Source organism: Rana temporaria, chromosome 4 (assembly GCF_905171775.1).
Source record: "Rana temporaria chromosome 4, aRanTem1.1, whole genome shotgun sequence".
NCBI classification, from domain to species: domain Eukaryota; kingdom Metazoa; phylum Chordata; class Amphibia; order Anura; family Ranidae; genus Rana; species Rana temporaria.
In genome coordinates, this window is record NC_053492.1 from 4078724 (window position 1) to 4104496 (window position 25773).

General features: G+C 43.2%; 1 protein-coding gene across 1 annotated transcript; it reads right to left on the reverse strand.

Moving 5' to 3' along the window:
- Window positions 1-8876: 8876 nt before the first annotated feature.
- Window positions 8877-9662, reverse strand: LOC120935232 (gastrula zinc finger protein XlCGF67.1-like; the record flags this gene model as incomplete). The annotated part of the gene is made up of 2 exons (XM_040347398.1): window positions 9048-9662; window positions 8877-8948 (listed from the first exon to the last, which is right to left on the reverse strand). Coding segments are annotated over exons 1-2 (549 nt in total), but the record flags the coding sequence as incomplete, so codon positions are not given.
- Window positions 9663-25773: the final 16111 nt, after the last annotated feature.

The following is a 25773-nucleotide window of genomic DNA, read 5'->3' on the forward strand; positions in this document are numbered from 1 at the left end:
CGTGCTATTAAAGAGCAAACTTGCACTTACAGTAAATGCGTTTACGTGCGATTAAACAGCAAACGTGCACTTACAGTAAATGCGCTTACGTGCTATTAAAGAGCAAACTTGCACTTACAGTAAATGCTTTGACGTGCTATTAAAGAGCAAACTTGCACTTGCAGTAAATGCGTTTACGTGCGATTAAAGAGCAAACTTGCACTTACAGTAAATGCGCTTTGTTGCAAATAAACAGGACACGTGCACTTACAGTAAATGCTCTGACGTGCTATTAAAGAGCAAACTTGCACTTGCAGTAAATGCATTTACGTGCTATTAAAGAGCAAACTTGCACTTGCAGTAAATGCTTTGACGTGCTATTAAAGAGCAAACTTGCACTTGCAGTAAATGCTTTGACGTGCTATTAAAGAGCAAACTTGCACTTGCAGTAAATGCGCTTACGTGCGATTAAAGAGCAAACTTGCACTTACAGTAAATGCTCTTAGTTGCAAATAAACAGGACACGTGCACTTACAGTAAATGCTTTGATGTGCTATTAAAGAGCAAACTTGCACTTGCAGTAAATGCGCTTACGTGCTATTTAAAACCAAACTTGCACTTACAGTAAATGCTTTGACGTGCTATTAAAGAGAAAACTTGCACTTGCAGTAAATGCGCTTACGTGCTATTAAAGAGCAAACTTGCACTTACAGTAAATGCTCTGACGTGCTATTAAAGAGCAAACTTGCACTTGCAGTAAATGCATTTACGTGTGATTAAAGAGTAAACTTGCAGTAAATGCGCTTACGTGCTATTAAAGAGCAAACTTGCACTTGCAGTAAATGCTTTGACGTGCTATTAAAGAGCAAACTTGCACTTACAGTAAATGCTTTGACGTGCTATTAAAGAGCAAACTTGCACTTGCAGTAAATGCGCTTACGTGCGATTAAAGAGCAAACTTGCACTTACAGTAAATGCTCTTAGTTGCAAATAAACAGGACACGTGCACTTACAGTAAATGCTTTGACGTGCTATTAAAGAGCAAACTTGCACTTGCAGTAAATGCGCTTACGTGCTATTTAAAACCAAACTTGCACTTACAGTAAATGCTTTGATGTGCTATTAAAGAGCAAACTTGCACTTGCAGTAAATGCGCTTACGTGCTATTAAAGAGCAAACTTGCACTTACAGTAAATGCGCTTAGTTGCAAATAAACAGGACATGTGCAGTAACACCCAGTACATTTAGGTGTAAACTACACAGCACACAGGCAGGCAATACAACACATTAAGAGCACTGCAGCTATGCACAATCTCCTGCCTGACAAATACTAATAGCAGATCTAGCTAAGCTATACAGTGTATAAATATATGTACAACTCCTAGGGATGTATATATATTCTCTACACACTGTATTTCAAGCTAAACTGACTACCCTGCTCTATCTTTCTAAAAAAATAATCTCTCTGTCTCTCTAACTGCTCTCTGTAACAAGCCGGAACACACTACACGAGGCCGCCCGGAAGGCGGCCTTTTATAGTGTGGGGCGTGTGCTAAAGCCCTGAGCCATAATTGGCCAAAGCAACCCAGGCTTTGGCCAACTATGGCTCTTAATTTTTTGCGCGCTGTGATTGGCCAAGCATGCGGGACATACAGGACATGCTTGGCCAATCATCAGCGCGCAACGCCTCAGTGAATTATGGGCCGTTTTGCATCACTCGAATTTGGCGCGAACGACCCGTTTTGTTCGAATTTCGTTGAACGATCGAACGCCCGATGTTCGTGTCGAACATACGTTCGTATCGAACGCGAAGCTCATCCCTAATTAGGACTCCCCCAGACATTTTGTTTAACCATTTCATATCTTTGGAGGTAGATAGTAGACAAGCTGATGGCGGCAGTAGCAGTGCTTGTTTTCTTCAGCCGGCTCCAAGCTTCACAGTAAGAGTGATTCGGGGGGTTGTATAGCTGCCTCATCCCATTTACACTGAAAGCAGCCCGGTCCCCCCATGACCCACCAGTGTGGTTCCTGGGCTTTGCCACTTGTCCTGGGAGCCCGATACTACATCCAGGAAGGAAGCCAAGAGGGAGGAGACTGGTGACCGTCCATCCCCCGATCTCCTCTGCACTGAATGAAGCCGGCAGTCCTCAGCTCTGAGTGTTTCCCATTTCTGAGCCGTCATTCCCAGGATGATACCGCCAAGGAAGAATCTAACCGAGCGCCATCTGTGCATTGGAGGGTAGAGGACACATTGGAGGTCTAATACACCCCCATCCCTCAAGGAGGAGGTGTAGATTGAGAATAGGAGAGATCCGAGAACAGAACCTTGGGGGACCCCAGCAGAGGAAGGAAGAGGCAAGGAGAAAGTAGTGTAAGTAACACTAAAGGTGTAGTTGGATAAGTAGGAAGAGAACCAGCGAAGAGTACAGTCAGAGGTGATGGGCTACAGAAAAAGTGACATTTACAAAGAAAAAGTAAATCCGTTTAACTTGCCAGAAAATTACATTTCATTCCCGGCTTCTGTAAGCAGCACACAGACCCTCCAAAGGTCCCCAAAATACATAGAAGAACCTTGGGGGGGGGGGGGGTCTGTGTGCTGTTTTGGCAATTTCTCCTTAGTAAATGTCAGCTCAGCTGCAGCAATTTCTGTACATCACAGAGATGTTCCTTCACAGGCAGGATTAGGACTAGGGATGAGCCGAACATACCCGCGTTCGGTTCGCACCAGAACGTTCGAACAGACCGCGGGTTCGCGCGAACATTTAGAACTCCATTGAAGTCTATGGGACTCGAACAAAGAAGGGGTTAAAACTGCGCCATGGCACCCAGACTCATTAATCAAAAAAAAGTCAATTGGAAAAAATCAGGATTTGGAAAAAGAAAGTCTATAAAAGTCTATAAAATTTTCCAGGGATTCCACGGTAATGGTGTATGAGGCAGTGGATCCCACCCATATAATCCACAAGTGTTCGTGTGTAGCCAAGTTGCCAGAGTCATGAGCTGCTTACCAGATCATAAACTTTAAACAGCGGTCGACTGTGACCCAGCCGCGGCCTTTAAAGAGAGCAGGGGGAGGGGGGGGGGGGGGGAAAAAACCCACTTCCTGGATATGTCGACCTCTCCCCTGATACACAGAACAGTAAGTGACGGTCCACCGTGATAAACAGCACTCGATATGTGAAATCCCACCACCGGTAATAGGAGCAGCTTACCAGAGCTTCAATATTAAACCACAGTCGGCTGTGACCCAGCCGCGGCCTTTGGGGAGTTCCCACTCCCTAGATGGAAGCGCCACTTGCACCCTCGGTATTATAGAATGAAGTCACCGCACCAAAAAGGGAAACAGCAGACATAGCATAATTCCGTGGGATAGGGTATTTATTAAAACCATAAACAATAAAAAGTTTACTCACATTCGGAGAAAACACAAGGAGCATTCAAATTTGCCGGCCGGCGAGTATCAGAACAATGCCCGTATACCAAACGTGATGACGTCACCGCACGTCCTCCCAGACGCGTTTCGTCATTGGACGTTATCAATGGGATAGGGCGTTGCGGTGCGTCATCACATTTATAGGCTCAAAACCCGCCCTGGGGTGTGAGCAACCATGCAGCAGACGCCATCTTGGTCATGGGCAAACATGCCCATCCCAGACTAACCTCTACCTTAACCCACTCAGATGTATGAACAACTACGTGAGCAGTGTTACACTTAGTGAAAAGGAAACAAATAAACCTAACTTAAAAAATATATACATATAGGCAGTTGGCTGCGATCGGGCACTCTCGCACCAAACACCTAAACAGTGATGTGATCAAAACTTTACAAGCCCACATTATGCGCCGTGATAATACCTATATCTGCATATAGGAATGCAGTGCCATCTAATGGTGGCTTCACAAAAGTGCACCAAATTTCAAATAAACAAAAAATAGTGAGAGGAAATCCTCATACGCATCGATCCACAATGGAGCTCACAGGAGACCGATAGCTGCCGAACTCCGGGCCCACCGTGGAGGGATTATTAAAGTGCATGTGATATTCCGTGTATAATCAATGAACAAATATTTCGTGTATAATCAATGAACAAATATTTATTTAATGAACAAATATTTAATGAGTGCCAAAAAATATCTCTTGAGTGTAAATCAAATACCTTTGAAAAGGATTGGACTACAATATTAATAAAACACCTATAGTCCTCCTAATCAACATGTGTGACATTATAAAAATATGCATAACAATATATTTATGTTATGCTTTATAAAAGTGAAAAACTACATGTGTCAAAAGTGGACATGTGTAACAAATGATTTTTTAAAAAATAAGAAATAAGAAATAAGAAAAAATGTTTTTTTTAAAAAAATGACTTCCGTACAAAAGGAGATTATACTTCAAATATTAAAAAAGAAAAAAGATCAAAAAGGAAATCCAGGTTGGTGGGAGGTGTGACACCACCTCCCAAAATCAACTAAAAAGTTTCAACCAGATCAATATTCCTAATTGATAAAAAAAAAAAAAAAAAAAAAAAAAAAAAAAATTTCTGAAAAACCCTATATTGAGAGATGATATCAGTAGCCCTGTGCTAATCCCATGAAAATATAGACAGGCATCTGCTGGGGGTCTCACACACCCCACCGCGGGTTCAACAGCTTAAACAGTGTACCTTCGACTATATACATAGAACAATAGACAGCAATTGGACAGTGAACAACATCTGGACAAGCCTAACGGGAATAAGAACTACGCGTTGTTAATGAAAGCGTTAACGTCTGTCTCTATATTCAGACCGTAGGGGGCGTATGTCTTAAGCCGGTATATCCAGCTCATTTCCATCTTTGAGATGGACCTGACCAGATGGCTCCCCCTCCAATGGGGTTTGTATTTGTCTATTCCTAGGAATAGTGTATTCGCTGGGTCTTTATCATGTTTAAGCAGGTAATGCTTCGAAACAGAATGGTTTCTAAATCCGCTTAAGATGTTAGTTATATGTTCATTAAGCCGGATTTGGAGACTCCGCTTGGTACGGCCCACATATTGTAGGCCGCAAGGGCACTGCAATAAGTAGACAACCCCCGTGGAAGCACAAGTTATACATGGTTTAATGGTGTGCTCCTGACCTGTAGCCGTAGAGTTAAAGGTGGTGGTACGCCTCTGTGAACAGGAATTGAGAGTACAAACTCTACATTTCCTGCATTTATAATAGCCTGTGAGTTGTTCAAAAAATCCCATACCTCCGGTAGGGGGATTAAGAACATTGGGGGCTAATTGGGACCTTAGTGATTGGGCCCCTCTAAAGATAACTCTAGGTTTAGCTGGAAGAACTTCCTTTAGTACATTGTCATTGAGCGCCAGATGCCAATGTTTGCTAATGAGTTGTTTAATATTTTTATGTTGGACTGAGAAGTTTGTGATAAAAGGCACGTCCTTAGGGAAACCGTCCCCCTGTACCCCAACCTTATCAGTCAAGAGATTAGTCCTATTTATGTTCAAAACTCCTTCTCTAGCCTCCAGTAACGAATCCAGGGGGTAGCCTTTCTCTAGGAATCTCCTCGTTAGGACCTCTGCTTGATTTGTAAAGTCAGCAATGTGACTACAGTTTCGCCTGAGTCTGAGGTATTGACTCTTTGGTACTCCTGCTATCCAAGGTTTATAATGGCAGCTATCGGTGGGTATAAATGCATTCCTATCCGTCTCTTTAAAATAGGTAGATGTTATAAACCCGTCACCCTCTATTCTAATAGATAGGTCAAGATAGTGTACTTCAGACTGGCTAGCCTCAAACTTAAGCCGTATGCCCCTATCATTCTGGTTAAGCGAAGCTACGAAGGACAATAAGTCCTCATGCCCACCAGCCCATAGGAGGAGGATGTCATCAATATACCTAGCCCAAAGGGCAATATGAGGTACATTATTACCTAAGATGACATCCTCCTCCCATTTGGCCATAAATAAGTTAGCCAGGCTGGGGAGCAAACTTGCACTTACAGTAAATGCTTTGACGTGCTATTAAAGAGCAAACTTGCACTTACAGTAAATGCGCTTAGTTGCAAATAAACAGGACATGTGCAGTAACACCCAGTACATTTAGGTGTAAACTACACAGCACACAGGCAGGCAATACAACACATTAAGAGCACTGCAGCTATGCACAATCTCCTGCCTGACAAATACTAATAGCAGATCTAGCTAAGCTATATAGTGTATAAATATATGTACAACTCCTAGGGATGTATATATATTCTCTACACACTGTATTTCAAGCTAAACTGACTACCCTGCTCTATCTTTCTAAAAAAATAATCTCTCTGTCTCTCTAACTGCTCTCTGTAACAAGCCAGAACACACTACACAAGGCCGCCCGGAAGGCGGCCTTTTATAGTGTGGGGCGTGTGCTAAAGCCCTGAGCCATAATTGGCCAAAGCAACCCAGGCTTTGGCCAACTATGGCTCTTAATTTTTTGCGCGCTGTGATTGGCCAAGCATGCGGGACATACAGGACATGCTTGGCCAATCATCAGCGCGCAACGCCGCAGTGAATTATGGGCCGTTTTGCATCACTCGAATTTGGCGCGAACGACCCGTTTTGTTCGAATTTCGTTGAACGATCGAACGCCCGATGTTCGTGTCGAACATACTTTCGTATCGAACGCGAAGCTCATCCCTAATTAGGACTCCCCCAGACATTTTGTTTAACCATTTCATATCTTTGGAGGTAGATAGTAGACAAGCTGATGGCGGCAGTAGCAGTGCTTGTTTTCTTCAGCCGGCTCCAAGCTTCACAGTAAGAGTGATTCGGGGGGTTGTATAGCTGCCTCATCCCATTTACACTGAAAGCAGCCCGGTCCCCCCATGACCCACCAGTGTGGTTCCTGGGCTTTGCCACTTGTCCTGGGAGCCCGATACTACATCCAGGAAGGAAGCCAAGAGGGAGGAGACTGGTGACCGTCCATCCCCCGATCTCCTCTGCACTGAATGAAGCCGGCAGTCCTCAGCTCTGAGTGTTTCCCATTTCTGAGCCGTCATTCCCAGGATGATACCGCCAAGGAAGAATCTAACCGAGCGCCATCTGTGCATTGGAGGGTAGAGGACACATTGGAGGTCTAATACACCCCCATGTCTCATAAAGAGGACCTGTCACCTGCCCAATGATATCACTTGGGCGTTTATCTCCTTGTGATAGTAATACAGCTAAATAAGGAAAAATAAATAAAACAAGTTAAAAAAAATTGAAAAACAAATAAAAATTATGTAAAAAAAGTTGCCCTGCACACACCTGCAAATACAAATATGTACATATGTTTTTTCCCCCTTTTTTAAAAGCGATGACATACCGTCTGTTCTCAGCTGCATACAGAGCTGAGGAGGAGAACAGCAGCACATGGGTTCTCCTAGTGCAGTGATGGTGAACCTTGGCACCCCAGATGTTTTGGAACTACATTTCCCATGATGCTCATGCACTCTGCAGTGTAGTTGGGAATCATGGGAAATGTAGTTTCAAAACATCAGGGGTGCCAAGGTTCGCCATCACTGTCCTAATGAATGAGACATGCCAGCAGAAGTCTAATCATTAGAGGAGTTCTCAGTACAGCCCACACACTGACCATGCTCATGCCTAGTGTGGTCAGTTTTTTTTAATAAAGTGTGTGGCAGGATCACCATGGGTTTTTATACAAAGGAGGCAATACAAAGAGAACAGGAGACTTCTTCATACCAGTACATGGGACAGCAGACACATATCAGGAATATGACATGTTGGGTTTACATGCTCTTTAACATGTCCTTCAGTGTGTACTGTACTGATCAGTACATAAGTATTATCTTAGGTATTAGTATGAAGACATGTCTGACAGAGGAAACAGAGGGATCCATAAATAGAATTTTTTGGGGGAAAAGCATGACAAGCATTGTCCCAGCTTTTATAAATTTGTGGTATAATTGAATTGATTTCCTATGATCATCAGCTCCATCTAGAGACTGTAATAAGTATTTTTTCTGAAATATCTTCATCCCCGAAAATTAGAGCAATACCACAGTATTGCCACTAGATGGTACCAATGGTAATAGGAAACCATTGTATGAAATAAAATATGACCGATGCTTCAGATTCCGGAGATTGTTCTGCCGCCTCTCTTTTGTTCCAAGACTACATCTCAGTACACACTTCCTACAATTATTACTTGGTGTCATTTCCATGATGAGATTTGAAATGTTGGTCATAGAGACAAGACGCTCTCCCCATCACAGTCTTTGAATATCAACAGATTTTACATGACTTTATTATATTGAATATTGTTTCTACAATCGGATGTTACTGATGATTGTATCCACTGCCCCTTTGTGTATTCCTAGGCCCATCTAACCTCACCTCTTTTCTAATAAAATATTTTTGGGAAATACAAAAAAAGACCAATATTTCTTACAGCTGGAGGAATGCGAGCAACATTTATTTAACTATTTTTTTAATAGACCACTAAATATGTACAAAAGCAACAACAATGGATGAAAGGTAATGACTCAATTTTTATCTTTCTCCTGCTATCAATGGCCAACACGGTACAACACTTCATCCATGTCTTTGGTGATCTCTGATCTCCTTATAAACTGTTTCTTACATGATAAGGATCAGCCATGGAGTATATCTGAGGTGTATATCAGGGTGTGCTTCTTCCCCACATGAGAACTGTGATGTCCAGCAACATTCATATACAAGACATTTCCCGCACTCACTAATACACCTCGAGGGTTGTGTGGGATCCCTGATGTACAGGAAGACAGGACTTCAGTGAGGAACATTTCCCTCACTCAGGATAGGAAAGTGGCTTCTCCCCTGTGTGAGATCTCTGATGTTTGTAAAGATTGAACTTCAGTGAAAAACATTTCCCGCACTCAGGACAGGAATACGGCTTCTCCCCCGTGTGAGATCTCTGGTGTGTGGAAAGATTGGACTTCTGTGAAAAACTTTTCCCGCACTCAGGACAGGAATACGGCTTCTCCCCTGTGTGAGATCTCTGGTGTGTGGAAAGACTGGACTTTACTGAAAAACATTTCCCGCACTGAGGACAGGAATACGGCTTCTCCCCCGTGTGAGATCTCTGATGTGTGTAAAGATGGGACTTCTGTGAAAAACATTTCCCACACTCGGGACAGGAATATCGCTTCTCCTCCATGTGAAATCTCTGATGTCTATGATAAAAGGATTGGTCTGAAAAACATTTCCCACACTCAGAACAGGAGTATGGTTTTTCTCCTGTGTGAAGCCTTTGATGTGTGGCAAGATGTGATTTCATTACAAAACATTTCCCACACTCAGGACAGGAATACGGCTTCACCCCCGTGTGAGATCTCTGATGTGTGGAAAGATGGGACTTCTGTGAAAAACTTTTCCCACATTCAGGACAAGAATATGGCTTCTCCCCTGTGTGCAGAGCTGTATAATGTATTTGAAGATGGGAATTTTGTGAAAAACATTTCCCACACTTAAGACAAGAATACGGCTTCTCCCCTCCGTGTGTCTGCTGATGTCTGTAAAGATGGAACTTCATTGAAAAACACTTCCCACACTCAGTACAGGAAAACCTTTTCTCTGTTGGAAGGGTGGCACTGCCCCTCACAGTCTGAGGTTCCTCAGGATAAGAGGAGTACGATGGTCCGGCACCGTCCCGCACAGTCTGAGGTTCCTCAGGATAAGAGGAATACGATGGTCCATCTACACTGTGTGGTGCCGGATGGACATTTGAGGTAGTCGGGTTTTCTCCTGGACTATACTGTGTGATGTCCTCATCTTCTACTTTACAGTCTGGAGACAAAGTGAGACAATCCTCTGAGGTTTTCCTCATCTCCCGTCCATCTACTAAAATAGAAATACAAAGATTATTACTAGACATGAGCAGATTGGTTCCCCTAAACCAGGACTCCGCCCACATCAGACAGCTTTGTCTCTGAGGATCTTACAATTCCCCCCTCAAGGTAACTAGTAAATGGGTCCTCTGATCTCCTACCAGATCATTTCTTTATTCATGGACCTTAGTCAGAGAGTGGGGAAACAACGAGAACTGTCTTTTATAGGAGTGACAGTGATGAGCGGATGATAGGACAAGTGTCCCAACCCCATCTATAACTCATTGCCATCTTCCCAACACAAGAAGTCATGCACTTCCTTATTTAGTCTATGATTTAGTTATGAATAACAGCGGGGCTGAGCCCCACCAGAGTTCAGAGAGTGAGGATGGGGGGAGAAAAAAACAAGATGAAGACTGGACTGATCCTGAAGACCACCATCATTGGGTTATTGACTCCTCCCTCATTATCACTTTCTGTTTAAGGTTCCAAAGTTTGAGGATGTTATCACATTATTATCAACATGTAAAAGTCTGTGCTCCAATCAAATCATCAGATATAGATATGTCTAGCTGGTAGAAAATGGGTGTAACAAAAGAGAATACATATTATGGGCCAGATTCACGTATCCTGGTGTATCTTTGTGCGGGCGTAGCGTATCCTATTTACGCTACGCCTCCGCAACTTAGACGGGCAAGTGCAGTATTCACAAAGCACTTGCTCCGTAAGTTGCGGCGGCGTAGTGTAAATGGGCCGGCGTAAGCCCGCGTAATTCAAATGTGGAAGAGGTGGGCGTGTTGTAAATGACGCGCCGAACGGCGCATTCACGTGCATGCTCAGTATTACGTCGAATTTACTCCATAAGATACGCCAGGCCCATTGCCTGTGACGTGAACGTAACCTACGCACAGCCCCATTCACGTAAAACGTACGTAAACGACGTAAAAAGATACGCTTGCCGACGTCCATACTTTGCATTGGCTGCGCCTCATATAGCAGGGGTAACTTTACGCCGGATGTAAGCCTAACGTAAACGGCGTAGCGGGCGCAAGTACGTTCGTGAATTGGCGTATCTACCTAATTTACATATTGCGGCCAGCGTAAATATGCACCCAAGATACGACGGCATAGGAGACTTACACGCCGTCGTAAGTCCTTTGTGAATCTGGCCCACAGTGTATATATAGCAGCGGGTAGAGGGGAGAGAGCAGAATTCAGGACTATGTAATGTACAACATATTGTATAAGAAACAAAAGATAGAACTATATAGTATCAGAATGATGTAATGTACAACGTAGAGTATATAGTGTAGGGGTCAGGAGTATGTAATGTACACCATAGAGTATATAGTGCAGGGGTCAGGAGTATGTAATGTACACCATAGAGTATATAGTGCAGGGGTCAGGAGTATGTAATGTACATCACAGAGTATATAGTGCAGGGGTCAGGAGTATGTAATGTACACCATAGAGTATATAGTGCAGGGGTCAGGAGTATGTAATGTACAATATAAATTATACAGTGTAAGGGTCAGGACTGATAAACCACTTGCTGACCAGGCTATTTCTAGAACTTTTTGTTTACAAGTTTAAATTAGTATTTTTTGTTATAAAATTACTTAGAACCCCCAAAAATATTTTTTTTAGCAGAGACCCTAGAGAATAAAATGGTGATTGTTGAAATATTTTATGTCACACTGCATGTGCACAGCGGTTTTTCAAACGCTTTTATTTTTGAAAAAATATACTTTAATGAATTAAAAGAAACAAGACACAATAGTTCTTGCAATTTATTTGTATAATGTGAAAGATGAAATTATGCTGAGTAAATATATACCTAACATGTCATGTTTTAACTGCTTCAGCCCTGGAATATTTTACCTCTTTTTTTTCCAGAGCACTTTTTACAATTTGGCACTGCGTTGCTTTAACTGACAATTGCGCCGTCGTGCGACATTGCACCCAAGCAAAATTTGCATCCTTTTTTTCCCACAAATAGAGCTTTCTTTTGGTGGTATTTGATCACCCCTGCATTTTTTTAGTGCTATAAATAAAAGAACAGCAACAATTTTGCTATAATAAATATTCCAAAATTATAAAAAAAAAGAAAGAAATTTCCTTAGTTTAGGCCGATATATATTCTTCTACATATTTTAGGAAAAAATAAATAAAAAAAAGGACTTCCGTTTCCGAGGGAGTATCAGGAGCATGGCGGAGTGAGCTCATGCGGAGAAGGAGAGTCTAGCTGAGCCCATGGTGCGCCCGTACAGGAGAGCGGCAGTTTGGTTACCCCAGGGACTTGGAAAAAAAAAAACGTCTCGATATAGCTGATGTCGCGGCGAGTTAGGAGTTCTGGAAGAAGCACGGGGGGAGCACACCTGCCTAGCCATTCATATATCACTCGATACATGACAGTGAAAGTACAGCAGGGTGACGCTGAAACCAGTAGAACGCTGAGGAGAGAATCAATGGCGGAGAGCTCCCTCCCTGCCGCTGCAGTGACTTTAACTACACCCCCATCCATAAATCTAACAGCAGCGGAGGGGAGTCGGGGGGAGACTGGAGGAGTCCTAAAGGCATCAGTTCTAATACCAGCGGCAGAGGTGACAGCGACTACAACAGAGGCAGAGTTGCGGGAGCGGACGGGAGGATCTGTGCGAGGTAAACCTGACGCTCCCTGCAGTGGAGATACACAAACTCATTGGCAACGACTCCCGAGTGCAGGCAGAGGTACCCCAGGAAACACTAAAAAGCACCCTTTTTTTATTTATTTTTTATAAAAAAAATTGGGGGGGGGTGGGAAGGGGGGAGTGCGATTATAATGTCCTTGAGGCAGGGTCAGGGTCTCGGGGGGGGGGGGGGGGGCAAGAGGGAAGTGAAGGAAGAGGGAATAGCTGGGGGTCAAGAGGACGACGAGGGTGCCTATAAGTAGGAGCCCAGAAGCTAGTAAGTAAGGGTATCCTCTGAATATTCCTGGAGGGAGGAATAATAATAATAATGTTAAGAGAAAACTATGCAATCAAATCAACTTAAATAGGAAGCTATGTTGGGGTAATAAAGGAGATGGGGGAGTGGGGGGGTCTCCCTGTGCCGCTCTCGAGAGGATTGTGTTAGTTGTTTATACTATGCCTGTGGATGATGTCATGCTCTCCAAATGTTTTAATCATATAAATGCTCTGATGTTCAGATGCTCAGGGGCGGGGGTCCGCTCTCCCTCCTACCCACCCCCCCTATGGGGGGGTTGGGGGATGGGGAGATTTTCAGGTGAGAGGGGTGGAACCAGTTCAAATTATATACTGGCGGGGTGCACCCGGATTAATACTCAGGCGAGACTTTCCGCAGTGCTCATACTTACCCCCATTAGAGCGCCTCTCCTCCTAGTGGAGGGAAGTCGGAGATGCTCAATTTCCTTATTTTTCTCTCTCCCATAAGCAGTGGGATCTCACAACCAAGGATTGGTGTGTGCCACAGCAGGGAGACGTAGTGAATACTCGGTGACTCGGACGGTGGACTAGATCCCGAGATACAGGGGGGGGGGTTTCTTCTCCTGTGATAGGGGGTGTCTCTCTCTCTCTCTATTTTTATCTCTCCCGGTCGATCTCTCGCGCCAGCCCCTGGGGCGTTGGCGTGGCCAAGGGGGAATACTTCAATAGGAGGTGCCCTGGGGAGTGGGGAGAAGCTAAAAAGACAAGATACAAGATGAATAGAATAAATATCACCACCTACAACGTTAAGGGGCTAAACATCCCAGAAAAATATTAATGGAACTGGGGAGACTCAAATCACAAATTATTTTCCTACAAGAAACTCATTTTAGAAAAGATAGAATCCCAAAGTTGAGTCAAAGATTTCCCGTAGTGTATCATGGTGCCTCCCAGACCTCAAAGGCAAATGGAGTAGCAATTTTACTGGCTAAAAGGATAGTATGGAAGGAATCCAAGGTCATAACAGACGATGAAGGACGCTTTCTCCTGGTAAAGGGGATATTGAACGAACAAAAGGTTACCCTAGCAAATGTATACCTCCCAAACGAGGACCCAGTCCCTGCTTTGGAGAGGTATCTGGATTTGGTAAATCAAAACAAAGAAGGGGCTCTGATTTTGTGAGGGGATCTGAATATGGTACTAGAGCCCAGTTTGGACTCTTCTAAGGGATCATATCATATATCTAATACAAAATTGCGTAGAGCAAGGAAAATCTTTCAAGAATTACAGTTAATAGATCGCTGGAGGAACCTACATGTACATGAGAGAGACTATAGCTTTTACTCAGCAAAGCATAAAACATACACAAGAATTGACCATATATTTTTAGATCAAAATATACTGTTAAGTTTAAGAGAAGCATCAATGGGCTCATTTACAATATCAGACCATGCTCCAGTGAACTGCTCTATAGAATGGGGGGAAATAGGCCCGAGGGAGTGGAATTGGAAGATTAACAAAACACTAGTTAGAGACCCAGAGTATGAGTGTAAGATAGAACAGGAAATAGAATCCTTTTTTTCAATAAACGACTCTGATGGTACAACGCTGCTATGTAAATGGGAGGCACATAAATGCTACATGAGGGGAAATCTTATCTCACTAGGAGCACATCGAAAACGCGCTCTGACCGCAAAGCTAGACAGCCTGCTTGGGGAGATCCGCATATTAGAGAATGAGCATAAAAAAGGGCAGATACTGAGGAAAGATTAATGAGCCTATGAGATAAATTGAATTTGTTATTAATGGACAAGGCAAAGGCCAAATTAAGTCGCTGACGGAGGGCTTACTATGAATATGGGAACAAGCCAAGCAGGATGTTGGCAAATGCATTAAGAGAGACGAGAGCAAAGAACCATATTGAAAAAATAAAAACTCAAGGAGACAATTTAGTTAGCTTGTCACAGCTAATAGCGAAAGCTTTTAGAGACTACTATAGCAGATTGTATCAATTAGAGGGGCAACCAGCTACGGGGGAGAGTCAGAGTAGAGAAGAACAAATAAAGGAATACATAATGGCCTCAGGGATGCCCAAGATACCGGAAGAAATTATCGGGAGCATAGAGGAACCGATTACAGCTGAAGAACTTTCAGAAGCGATTAAAGCAATGAAACCGGGCAAATCCCTGGGACCAGATGGATACACCCTACTTTATTATAAAAACTTTTATGAAAAACTGCATTTAACTCACTAAGAAAAGGAAAGCCGATGCTAAGGGAAACACTAATGGCCCACATAGCAGTGGTTCCTAAAGAAGGGAAAGACCCCGCCCAATGCACTAGTTATCGTCCAATTTCCCTGTTGAATGTGGACCTGAAGATTTTTTCAAAAATACTTGCTAATAGATTAGTGACACACATCCCCACCTTAATACATCCTGACCAGGTAGGGTTCACCCCCGACAGAGAGGGGAGGGAAAACACACAAAGAGTGCCAAGTACCATCTACTTATCTCAACTCCATCAAAACCCACTAGTTTTAGTATCGACTGACGCAGAGAAAGCTTTTGATAGAGTTGATTGGGGATTCCTGAGAGCCATTTTACAACATATAGGCCTAGGGGAAGGGATGCAAAACTGGATTACAAGTTTGTATTCATGTCCGACGGCAAGAGTAAAGATAAATGAAGTAATGTCTGATCCCTTCCCAATAAGGAACGGAACAAGGCAAGGATGCCCACTCTCTCCGTTTATCTTTACTCTTGCTCTTGAACCATTCCTGAGAACCATACGGGCAAATGCGGGTATCCGGGTAAAAGGGGACGAATATAAGGTTGCTGCATTTGCAGACGACCTATTGTTCTCGTTAACGACCCCAGGGTTATCTTTACCAGCTTTGATGAAGGAGATAAGGGTATATGGAGACCTGTCCAATTTTAAGGTGAACTATAGCAAATCAGAGGCGATGGGGGTGGAGGTAAATGAGCATATGCAGCAGCTATTGGCGGCAAACTTCCCTCAAGTGGACTGGTTCTCATATACGCTACCTGGGAACGAAGATACCGAAAAACTTAAATAGAACTTTTGAATTAAATTTTATATAACTGGTAAGATTGATTAAAGCTGACTTCCAACGATAGGATAGGGAGATCTTTACATGGTTTGGGAGAATCAATATTATCAAAATGAACGTAATGCCGAGATTGCTTTATCTACTCCAGACCCTACCTGTAAGGATCCCCCTTGGATTTTTGAGATCTAGATTTACTAAGTTCATCTGGGCAGGAAAATCAGCGAGAATAAGGAGGGAAGTTCTGACTTTACTGAAAGAGAGGAGAGGAGTGGGATTTCCAGACCCAATGAGCTATCATGATGCCTCTCATATGGCACGGGTGGCAGAGTGGTGTATCCATCAAAAGGAAAAACCATGGATTCATATAGAACAAAAAATAACGAATATTCCCTTGGAGGGTATGGCGTGGATCCTAGATGCAGATATTCCATAAGAGGTGAAAAAACACCTCACAGTGGGAGCAACCATACGAGCTATAAAAAGGCCATTTAGGAAAACTAAAATTTCGAAATACCCAAGCCCACCTTTACCGGTTCTCGGGAACCCGAGGTTTGACCTACGCCTTACAGATCTTTACTTTAACAATTTAAGACGTCAGATTGAGCAGACTCATACATTTTATGAATGATACTCAAAGAATAAATGGCAGGGAAAGTGAAGAGAGAGTCAGGAGGGAATTAGACCCAATGAGAAAAATACAACTGAAAGCCGCTATTCGAACAATACAAGGGGAAATGACTCGAGAACTATCAGACTTTGAGGAAGAATGTCACAAGGGAGAACCAGTGAGACATGGCCTATCATTTATGTATAGTCTTTTAGTGGAGTCAGAAGCCCCGCAAGACCTAGCATTTATTCAAGCGTGGGAAAGAGACTTGGGGATTACATTCTCGGAGACTCAGAAAACAAAATTGTTTAGGTTTACACACAAGGCCTCGCTAGCTACCAGATACCAGGAAGCTGGGTATAAAATCCTAACTAGATGGTATAGGACTCCTGTAGCGTTAGAGCGGATATTCCCTCAAGTATCAGATCAGTGCTGGCGATGTGGGGGAAGGGGAGGGCACCATGGTACATCTATTTTGGGAATGCTCTAAACTGAAGGAATATTGGGAAATGGTAGCCGATACAGTAAAAGAAATCACAGAGGTGAATCTGGGAGATAATCCGTCAGTATTTCTTCTAAATGACTTTCCAATTTCCATGGCAAAATACAAAAATTCACTGCTCAGGCATTTACTTACGGCAGCAAAAGCCTGTATCCCAATTTTGTGGAAAAGCATGAGCGCGCCGACAAGACAACAATGGCTGGGCAGGGTAACGGAAATACAGCAGATTGAAAACTTGACAATGGGAATGAGAGAGCAGGAAGAGAAATACAGACAGGTGTGGGTGCCATATATCAGATATAGAGAGCAGAATCCCTGAGGCGGGGGAGGAGGCTGGGGGGGATGTGGGGAGAGGGAGAGACAAACACTTTTTCTTTTCTTTTTTTTTTTGGTAGATAACCAGGGATTGCGTCTGTTGGAGGGGGAATGGGGTAATTATAATGGTATGGTTAAATAATATGCATGGAATTAAGACTATGGTGTAATCTAAGAGAGGAAAAATTTATATTTAAAAAATATGAACAAGTATGTATTATGCTGTACCTATTTGTTTTTCTTTTGTATGAACTATGGATAAATGGAATAAAAAGTATATAAAATAAAGAATTAAAAAAAAAAAAAAAATTGCAATAAGTGTATATTATTGATTGGTTTGGAGGGTATAGAATTATTGTTTTTTTTATATTTTTTTTACTAATAATGGTGGTGATCTGTTTTTTTAGCGGGACTGCAACATTATGGCAGACATATCTGACACATTTTTGGGACAATTGACATTTTTACAGCGATCAGTGCTATGAAAATGCACCGATTACTGTAAAAATGTCACTGGCAGTGAAGGGGTTCTAACTGAAGGGGAGATGGGACTGACTAGGGGAAATGACAGATCGCTGTTCATATTTTGTATGAACATACGATCAGTAATTTCTCCCCTTGAAAGAACCGGGAGCTGTGTAGGTTCTCGCTCTGTCATCGGCAGTGTTCATGAATTCTTAGGCCAGCCATGTGGCTTACTTTGTCTTACTGGAGCTACAGATGTGAGGACGGTGGTTATGTCGGTTTTTACTCAGGAAACAGGGTTGCTCTAAGATACATTATTATTAATTATTATACAGGATTTATATAGCGCCAACAGTTTGCGCAGCGCTTACATTATACCAAAAGGCTGAAGAGGCGCTTATTATCGCAGGAGACATGGATTACACATAGTGTATAGAGAAATCTCCACGTCAGAATGCATACTTGAAAATACGCCGCAAAACACATTCTGCTACTCCTCCCAAGTTTGGTGGTACCACATGTGTGAGACTATTTCACAGCCTGGCCACTGTTGTAGAATCTCATATTAGCCAATGTATTTCATGTTATTTATATTGATTTTCATATGTTTTATTGATAATATAATTATTATTCATATTAATATAAAGTAGTGGTCTCAAAAAAAGGTCTGCTTGTGCCCTCATTAAAACTGTTATATGTAACAGATAAGTTGGTGTAATTGAAAGTTCATTCTCTCTCATAAATCTGTTGGTGAAGTCTTATCAGGACTAGGAGGGTTTGATCTAACACAGCTGGGTGCCAGACTGTCTCTACACAGGTGTTTTTAATTGGACAAAACCAGTTATAAATCACTTTAATGAACATATAGGAATTCTGGGGATAATTAGGTTTGTCTGGTTGTAGGACAGGTGTTACATTGACGTAGATCTTAGCAACCAATCATATCTAGGAGAGATGGCTAACAAAAGGCTTGTAAAGGTATAAAAATGCAAGTTTTACAATTGTTAGTCAGACAGGTCAGATAGGAGCTCATAAGGCTGACCTCTATGTATGCTGCCCTATTGCACGGGTCATAGAGATCAGAACCGGTGGGCAATTATCTGTTCAGATAGACGTCCATCAGGCTGTCTGTCTATGCAGCCCTATTGCATGGGTGGCAGACTGTCAGAACCAATAGGCAAATATATTGCATATATCACCCGTTCTCAGACTACTTCATTGGCTCCCATGCGCAAGGAGGATCGAATTCAAGGCTTTGTGTGTTATGTTCAGGGCCTTCAAACAACATGGCCCATTGTTCATTAATAACTTGGCCATACACTACCATCCCCCCAGGGCACTGAGATCGGCCGATCAGGACTTTGCTGCCATCCCTCCAGTAAGGTTGATTTCTTTTGGTGGCCGATCCTTCAGAGCCAGAGCCGCCTCGCTTTGGAACCTTCTCCCGTTGCCTTTGAGGAAGTCTACTGTTCTTATTACCTTCAGAAAGGCTCTGAAAACTTTCCTCTTTGGGGAAAGTTGATTATGACCACGCCTAATTAAACTGACATGGCCCCTCCTCCCCTGTCCTATGTCCCCCTCACTCCAAACCCCCTTGCTACCATTTGTTTTTATTGTTGATATTTTACATGGTTTCTCTTTTATGTACACAAGCTATCAGTCCGTCTATGAAGTCTTTTTTTTCTTTCTTTTCTTGGATTGCTTTTTGGTCCAGAATAGACCAGCGGACCTCCTTCCAGCGCTTAGACACACCCTTCAGGGTGTATGTGGCGCTGTAAAGAAATATTAAAATCAATCAATCAATCTGTCCATAACTTGTCTCCTTGTACGATATAAATAGGGAAAACTTCTTAACTTGTTCCAGATTGTGGTCTCACATGAATTTCCCTAACAAACTCGGTTGAAACGGTCCCCATCAGGTAACTGGTTTCCAAGAATTGGCAGAAAAGACCCATTCTGGTTTAAGGTGAGAACAGTTCCCAAATGTTTCAATTTGGTTAGAGGATAAGAATACCAATATGTAATATGCTTGCATTGTAAGAAACTGTATAAATTAGACCTGTATCTTGTAATACTTTGAACATAAACCTGTATGGTACCAGCTGTTAATAAACCTGCATTGCTAAAGTCCTGCCTGGTTCGATAATTTGTTATTCTACTTCACCACATACAGAGGCCCAACATCCAAGGAATACCATCAGGTGTTCTAGGGACATAAATTACACATCTAATCTCCTGACTACCTATTACACTTTTGAAGGCCCTGGAGCACCAGGACTGTGGAAACACCCAACAAAATACCCCCAAAATATATTCTATGAGGCATAATGAGTCTTTTGAATATATCATTTTTTTCTACAAGTGTTTTAAAAAAAATGTGGAATGAAAATGAAAAATACATAATTTTTTGTCCATATATAACATATTTCTAACACATAGCATGTACAAAGAAAAAATTACACCCCAAAATACATTCTGCTACTCCTCCTGAGTATGGCAATACCATGTGAGAGTTTTCCACAGCCCGACCACATACAGAGGCCCAACATCCAAGGAGCACCATCAGGTGTTCTTGGGGCATACATTTCAAATCTAATTTCACTACCTATTACATGTTTGTGATTCACTGTAGTAGCATGAATGTGGAATGGATGTGGCATGATTGATCATGGATGAGGACTGATGTGGCATGGATGAGGACTGATGTGGCATGGATGAGGACTGATGGGGCATGAATGAGGCATGGATAAGCATGAATGAGACATGGGTGGGCACAGATGAGGCGTGAACGAGCCATGGATGAGGCGTGAACGAGCCATGGATGAGGCGTGAACGAGCCATGGATGAGGCGTGAACGAGCCATGGTTGAGGCGTGAACGAGCCATGGATGAGCATGAATGGGCACAGATCAGCACTTCAGAACCAGCCCACAAGTGCTGCTGCACCGGCTCCCTCCTCTCCTCACAATGACATGTGATTTCTCCGTCTGAGAGGATGTCATTGTACACCCTCCCAGAATTAACTGACCATGCTGTATCCATCATTCAGATATGGCTCGGTCAGCAAAACAATTTTTACATATGTGGGTGAGACTTACGTATGCATTCGCTTCTGCGCGTGAGCACGGAGGCATGGGGCACTTTATTTTTTTTATTATTATTAATTTTACTTTTTATTTTTACACTGTCTCTTTCTTTGTAACGTTTATTCCGAATACAAGGAATGATAACATCCCTTTTAATAGAAGTAAGCATGATCCCAGAACTCTCATTCACCTTTAAAAGCAAAAAATAAAATACAAAATTTGACTGAAAGTGACGTCAGAGGTCAAGGGCATAGAGCCATGTGGGGGCCATCTTGTCCTCACTCGACTTCCTGCCTAGCAAACAGCTGAATTGTATCAATTCCGGGTAAACAGAGATCCGGTAAGCTCAGAAAAGACTGGAAAGAGGCAGGGGACCTCACCCGTCATCTATAAAAAGGATCCCGCGGGCCAATCCACTTTTATCTTGTAGAGAATCACCCACAGTAAATAACGATACCTAGCTTATGGCTGCTAGCTGCTGACAGATCACCTGTATTTACCTTCAAAGTAATAACGTATATTTACTATGGGCGATCGGCAAGTGGATAATATTGGTATTCAGTAGTAACCTAAATGTTGCAGAGATCCCACACCGCTGCCTCCCATCTCCTGAGACTGCACTGTGACTTGGGTCTGAGACTATACAGACATATCCCTCCCCCCGGCACAGCCAGCAGACAACAAAGCAAGTAACCCTGGGAGAATTGTCAGAGATCTTACTAGACCCGGTTAGGGGGCAGAAGACTCAAAACACATACCCCAGGTGACTAGGTTGAGTAACATCTATGGTGAAAATCAACAAGCTCCTGCCAGCTGAGCCCCAGAATCTCCATAATCCAGTCTAGATACATAAATTGTGTCTGCAGCACAGAGAAGGAAGATTATCCGAGAGAAATACAGGAATACAGGATGGGGAACACAGCTCAGGAAAGTGACCAGGGTATTACAGGCTGATATCACCCAGTCCCCGCCCTACTCTGGACCAATCAGTGAGCATTATGGGTGAAGGAATGGATTTAGTGTTAATGACCCACCTTTGCTGATCTCTGTATGAGTGTCCTCTTCTATAATTAGTCTTATTATTCCATCCTCCTCCATAGACTGCTGATCATCCCTCACATACCTCTCTTCTTCTTCTGCTTTAACCTCAAATTCTATATCGATTGGATCTCCACTCTAAATCAAGAAAATGAGAGAGAATATCATCTGTAAGATAAAAGCTTTATTATTGTGACATCACATAGAAAATCCACAGATCATCTCTAGGAGTCCATTTTCTAGATGCTCCGTCCCACCAACCTTGTAACAGTGATGTATGGTGTGACCTTCCTGTGTGGAATCCCGGGAATACAAAGGACAGGGACATCTCTCTGGTGGGTTCCTGGTATTAGGTGGCTCCATCATATCCTTGTGTCCTTCTGATAACTCCTCCATCACTCCATACTCCTCATCCTCCTCTTTATACTCTTCTTTAACAGCAATATTATCATCCCAGAGGTTTCCACTCTGAATAAATAATAAAAAACATTCATTGTAACAAACATGCTGTGTATAAATCAGAACTACCAATAATTGTCACTCATCTACCTGATGATGGTGAGGGATGGTGTGACCTTCCTGTGTGGAATCCCGGGAATACAGAGGACGGGGACATCTCTCTGGTGGGTTTCTGTAGCTGGATGACTCCACCATGGTGACCTGGTACAGATCTTTGTGTTCTTTTAGAGACTCTGACTCCTCCATCACCCCATCCTCCTCTTTTATCTCTTTTTTTACCTCAACTTTAGAATCTCTCAGGTTTCCACTCTGAATATAGAATAAAAATGACATCAATGGTAACAATGCAGATAATGTACAGATCCTTATGATACTATCAGTGATTGTTCCTCATCTACCTGATGATGGTGGGGGATGGTGTGACCTTCCTGTGTGGAATCCCGGGAATACAGAGGGCGGGGACATCTCTCTGGTGGGTTTCCATTACTGGATCCATCTGTAGGAAACACACACACACTGACTGAATATATTGGCCCCGATTCACGTAGAATCGCGTAACTTAGGGCGGGCGTAACGTATCTCATTTACGTTATGCCGCCGCAAGTTTTTCAGGCAAGTGCTTTATTCACAAAGCACTTGCCTGTAAAGTTGCGGCGGCGTAGTGTAAATCACCCGGCGCAAGCCCACCTAATTCAAATTAGGCGGGTAGGGGGCGTGTAGCATTTAAATTAAGCGCGTTCCCACGCCAAACGTACTGCGCATGCGCCATCCGTAAAATATCCCAGGGTGCATTGCTCCAAATGACGTTACAAGGACATCATTGGTTTCCACGTGAATGTAAATGGCGTCCAGCCCCATTCACGGACGACTTACGCAAACAACGTAAATCTTTAAATTTCGACGCGGGAACGACGGCCATACTTAACATTGATTGCGCCTCATATACCCAGGGGCAACTTTACGCTAGGACAAGCCTAACGTAAACGTCGTAACTTTACTGCGTTGGCCGCGCGTACGTTCAGGAATTCGCGTATCTAGCTAATTTGCATACTCGACGGGGAAAACGAAGGAGGCGACACCTAGCGGACAAAAAAAATTGCATTTAAGATCCAACGGCGTAAGAGCCTTACGCCTGTCGGATCTAATGGATATCTATGCGTAACTGATTCTAAAAATCAGTCGCATAGATACGACGGCCCAGATTAGGACTTACGATGGCGTACATGGCATTGCGCCGTCGTAAGCCCTTTGAGAATCTGGGCCATTGTTTCTATGTGTTTATCAGATGATGGGGGATCTAGGTGAAGCCTCCGTACTGCTCTCTCCTTTACAATAAAGTCTCCTCTTACCCGGTGATGTGAGGGGCGGCTGATTGTCCATCATGACGTCCTTGTAGAGGTCCTTGTGTCCTTCTAAATACTCCCACTCCTCCATGGAGAAATAGACAGTGACATCCTGACACCTTATAGGAACCTGACACACACAATGATACAGTCACCATCCAGACACATCCCTTGTCTGTTACTGGATAATGTCCCAGAATTCCCGGCACCGCTCACCTCTCCTCCATCATCTCTCTGGTGACTTCTAGAATCTTCTTTGTATTTCTCTATTCTATCAGGGAGGGAGGTGGAGGCAATGTGATAGTCATATGATCTCCAGTAAATGTGTATATAGACTGCGCTAACAAAAATGAAATCAAGATTATTAAACAGTTTGCCACATGTAAACATTTTTAAATAAATGAATAATACCAGAAAATACAACTAATGTCAAAAAGTCCCCTTCAAATATTAGTTGCTTGAAAAACAAGAGGTAGGTGATCAGGTGCTGTGCCATTAGTAACAGATAAACACGTGACCACTTCCAGGTGACCCCACATGGATGACACTCACCACAATGGATGGATCTTCTATTACTAGATAGGTCTCACTGCACTTTTTGGTTGGACCCGCTGTGTATCTTGTCACCAACTTGTCCATTCATATCTACCTGGATGTGATTTCTTACAATGCCATACACTACCACTCCCCCATTAATAAAAGTCTAAAATCTATATAGTATAGACCAGCAGTCTCCAAACTGTAGCCTGGGGGCCGATGCGGCCCTTTGCTTACCTTTATCTGGCCCTTGTGGCACTATTCCATCCACTGACACTAACAAAGGGGCATTATTTATCCCACTGACACCAACAAAGGGGAATTATTCATCCCACTGACATCAACGATAGGGCACCATTCCTTCCATTGATATCAACAAAGGGGCACGGTTCCTCCTACCGACACCAACAATGGGGCATTGTTTACTCTAACTGGACATTTTCTACTCCCACTGGCCCCTCTAAAGTCTAAACTGGCCCTTTGTTTAGAAAGTTTGGAGACCCCTGATATAGACTGAGGAGGTGAGAAGGTGATTGGTGGGAAAAGTGGCACATCTCCAAAATGGAGAATGTTTCTGGCCCTGTAAGTGGGGAAAGGTTCTGACCCTGAAGGGGTTATTCTAGGTCTCCACACTATATATATGTGTATCATCATCTGCTGGAAACAAAAGACGTCACAGTGACTATGGAGGAAGAGGACGGACATGACGGGGTTACTGGGTGTAAATAGAAAATAAGATCTTATTACCTCCTCTGCTGCCACTTCCAGCAACGTCTTCTCTCTACTTCTTCCCGACTCACCTCTCACCCACAACTTCCTGTCTGTACCTGACATCACTTCCTGTCTTCCATAGAGACGTCCTGTGTATAAGTGAGATCACCACCTTGTGGAGCTCAGAGGAACTGCAGCCCAGAGAAACATCTTGTAGTGTGAACACGTCCTTGTGCTGTATGTATATCCTTATAGATGGGTCATCTCCACTCCCACCAAGGGGGATAGAAATATATTACTGCCTAGTCCAGTCTTTATCAGCCAGGGATCCTCCAAAGGTTTTTAGGGCTTTCCTCAGAATTGATCAATTTCTGTCTTTCAGTAACAACAATTTCATGATAATGTAAAAATGTCCTTCTTTCACTGATCACTGATATGAGGGGATCCTTCTCCCATCGGTCACCAATAAGGGACCAATAAACAGATCACTTGTTTTGTTTTGTTTGGGTTTGGACTGAATTTGCCCTGTTGTTGGGGTGAGATAACGGCTGCACTGATTGGGTATTCAGCCAAGATGAACCTTCAGTTGCAGTATGACTACCAATGCTAAATGTGGCAGCTTCCCACCTCAGTGAGTGCAGATTTTAGTATTTCCTTTTAATAAAAGGCGTTACAGGATGTGGAATTCCCCTTTCTCTCCTCCCTGAGTGTGTATGAAGAGGCGGAGCTACTGAGTGTGTATGAAGAGGCGGAGCTCTGAGTGTGTATGAAGAGGCGGGGCCCTGCGTATGTATGAAGAGGCGGAGCCCTGAGTGTGTATGAAGAGGCGGAGCCCTGCGTGTGTATGAAGAGGCGGAGCCCTGAGTGTATATGAAGAGGCGGAGCTCCTGAGTGT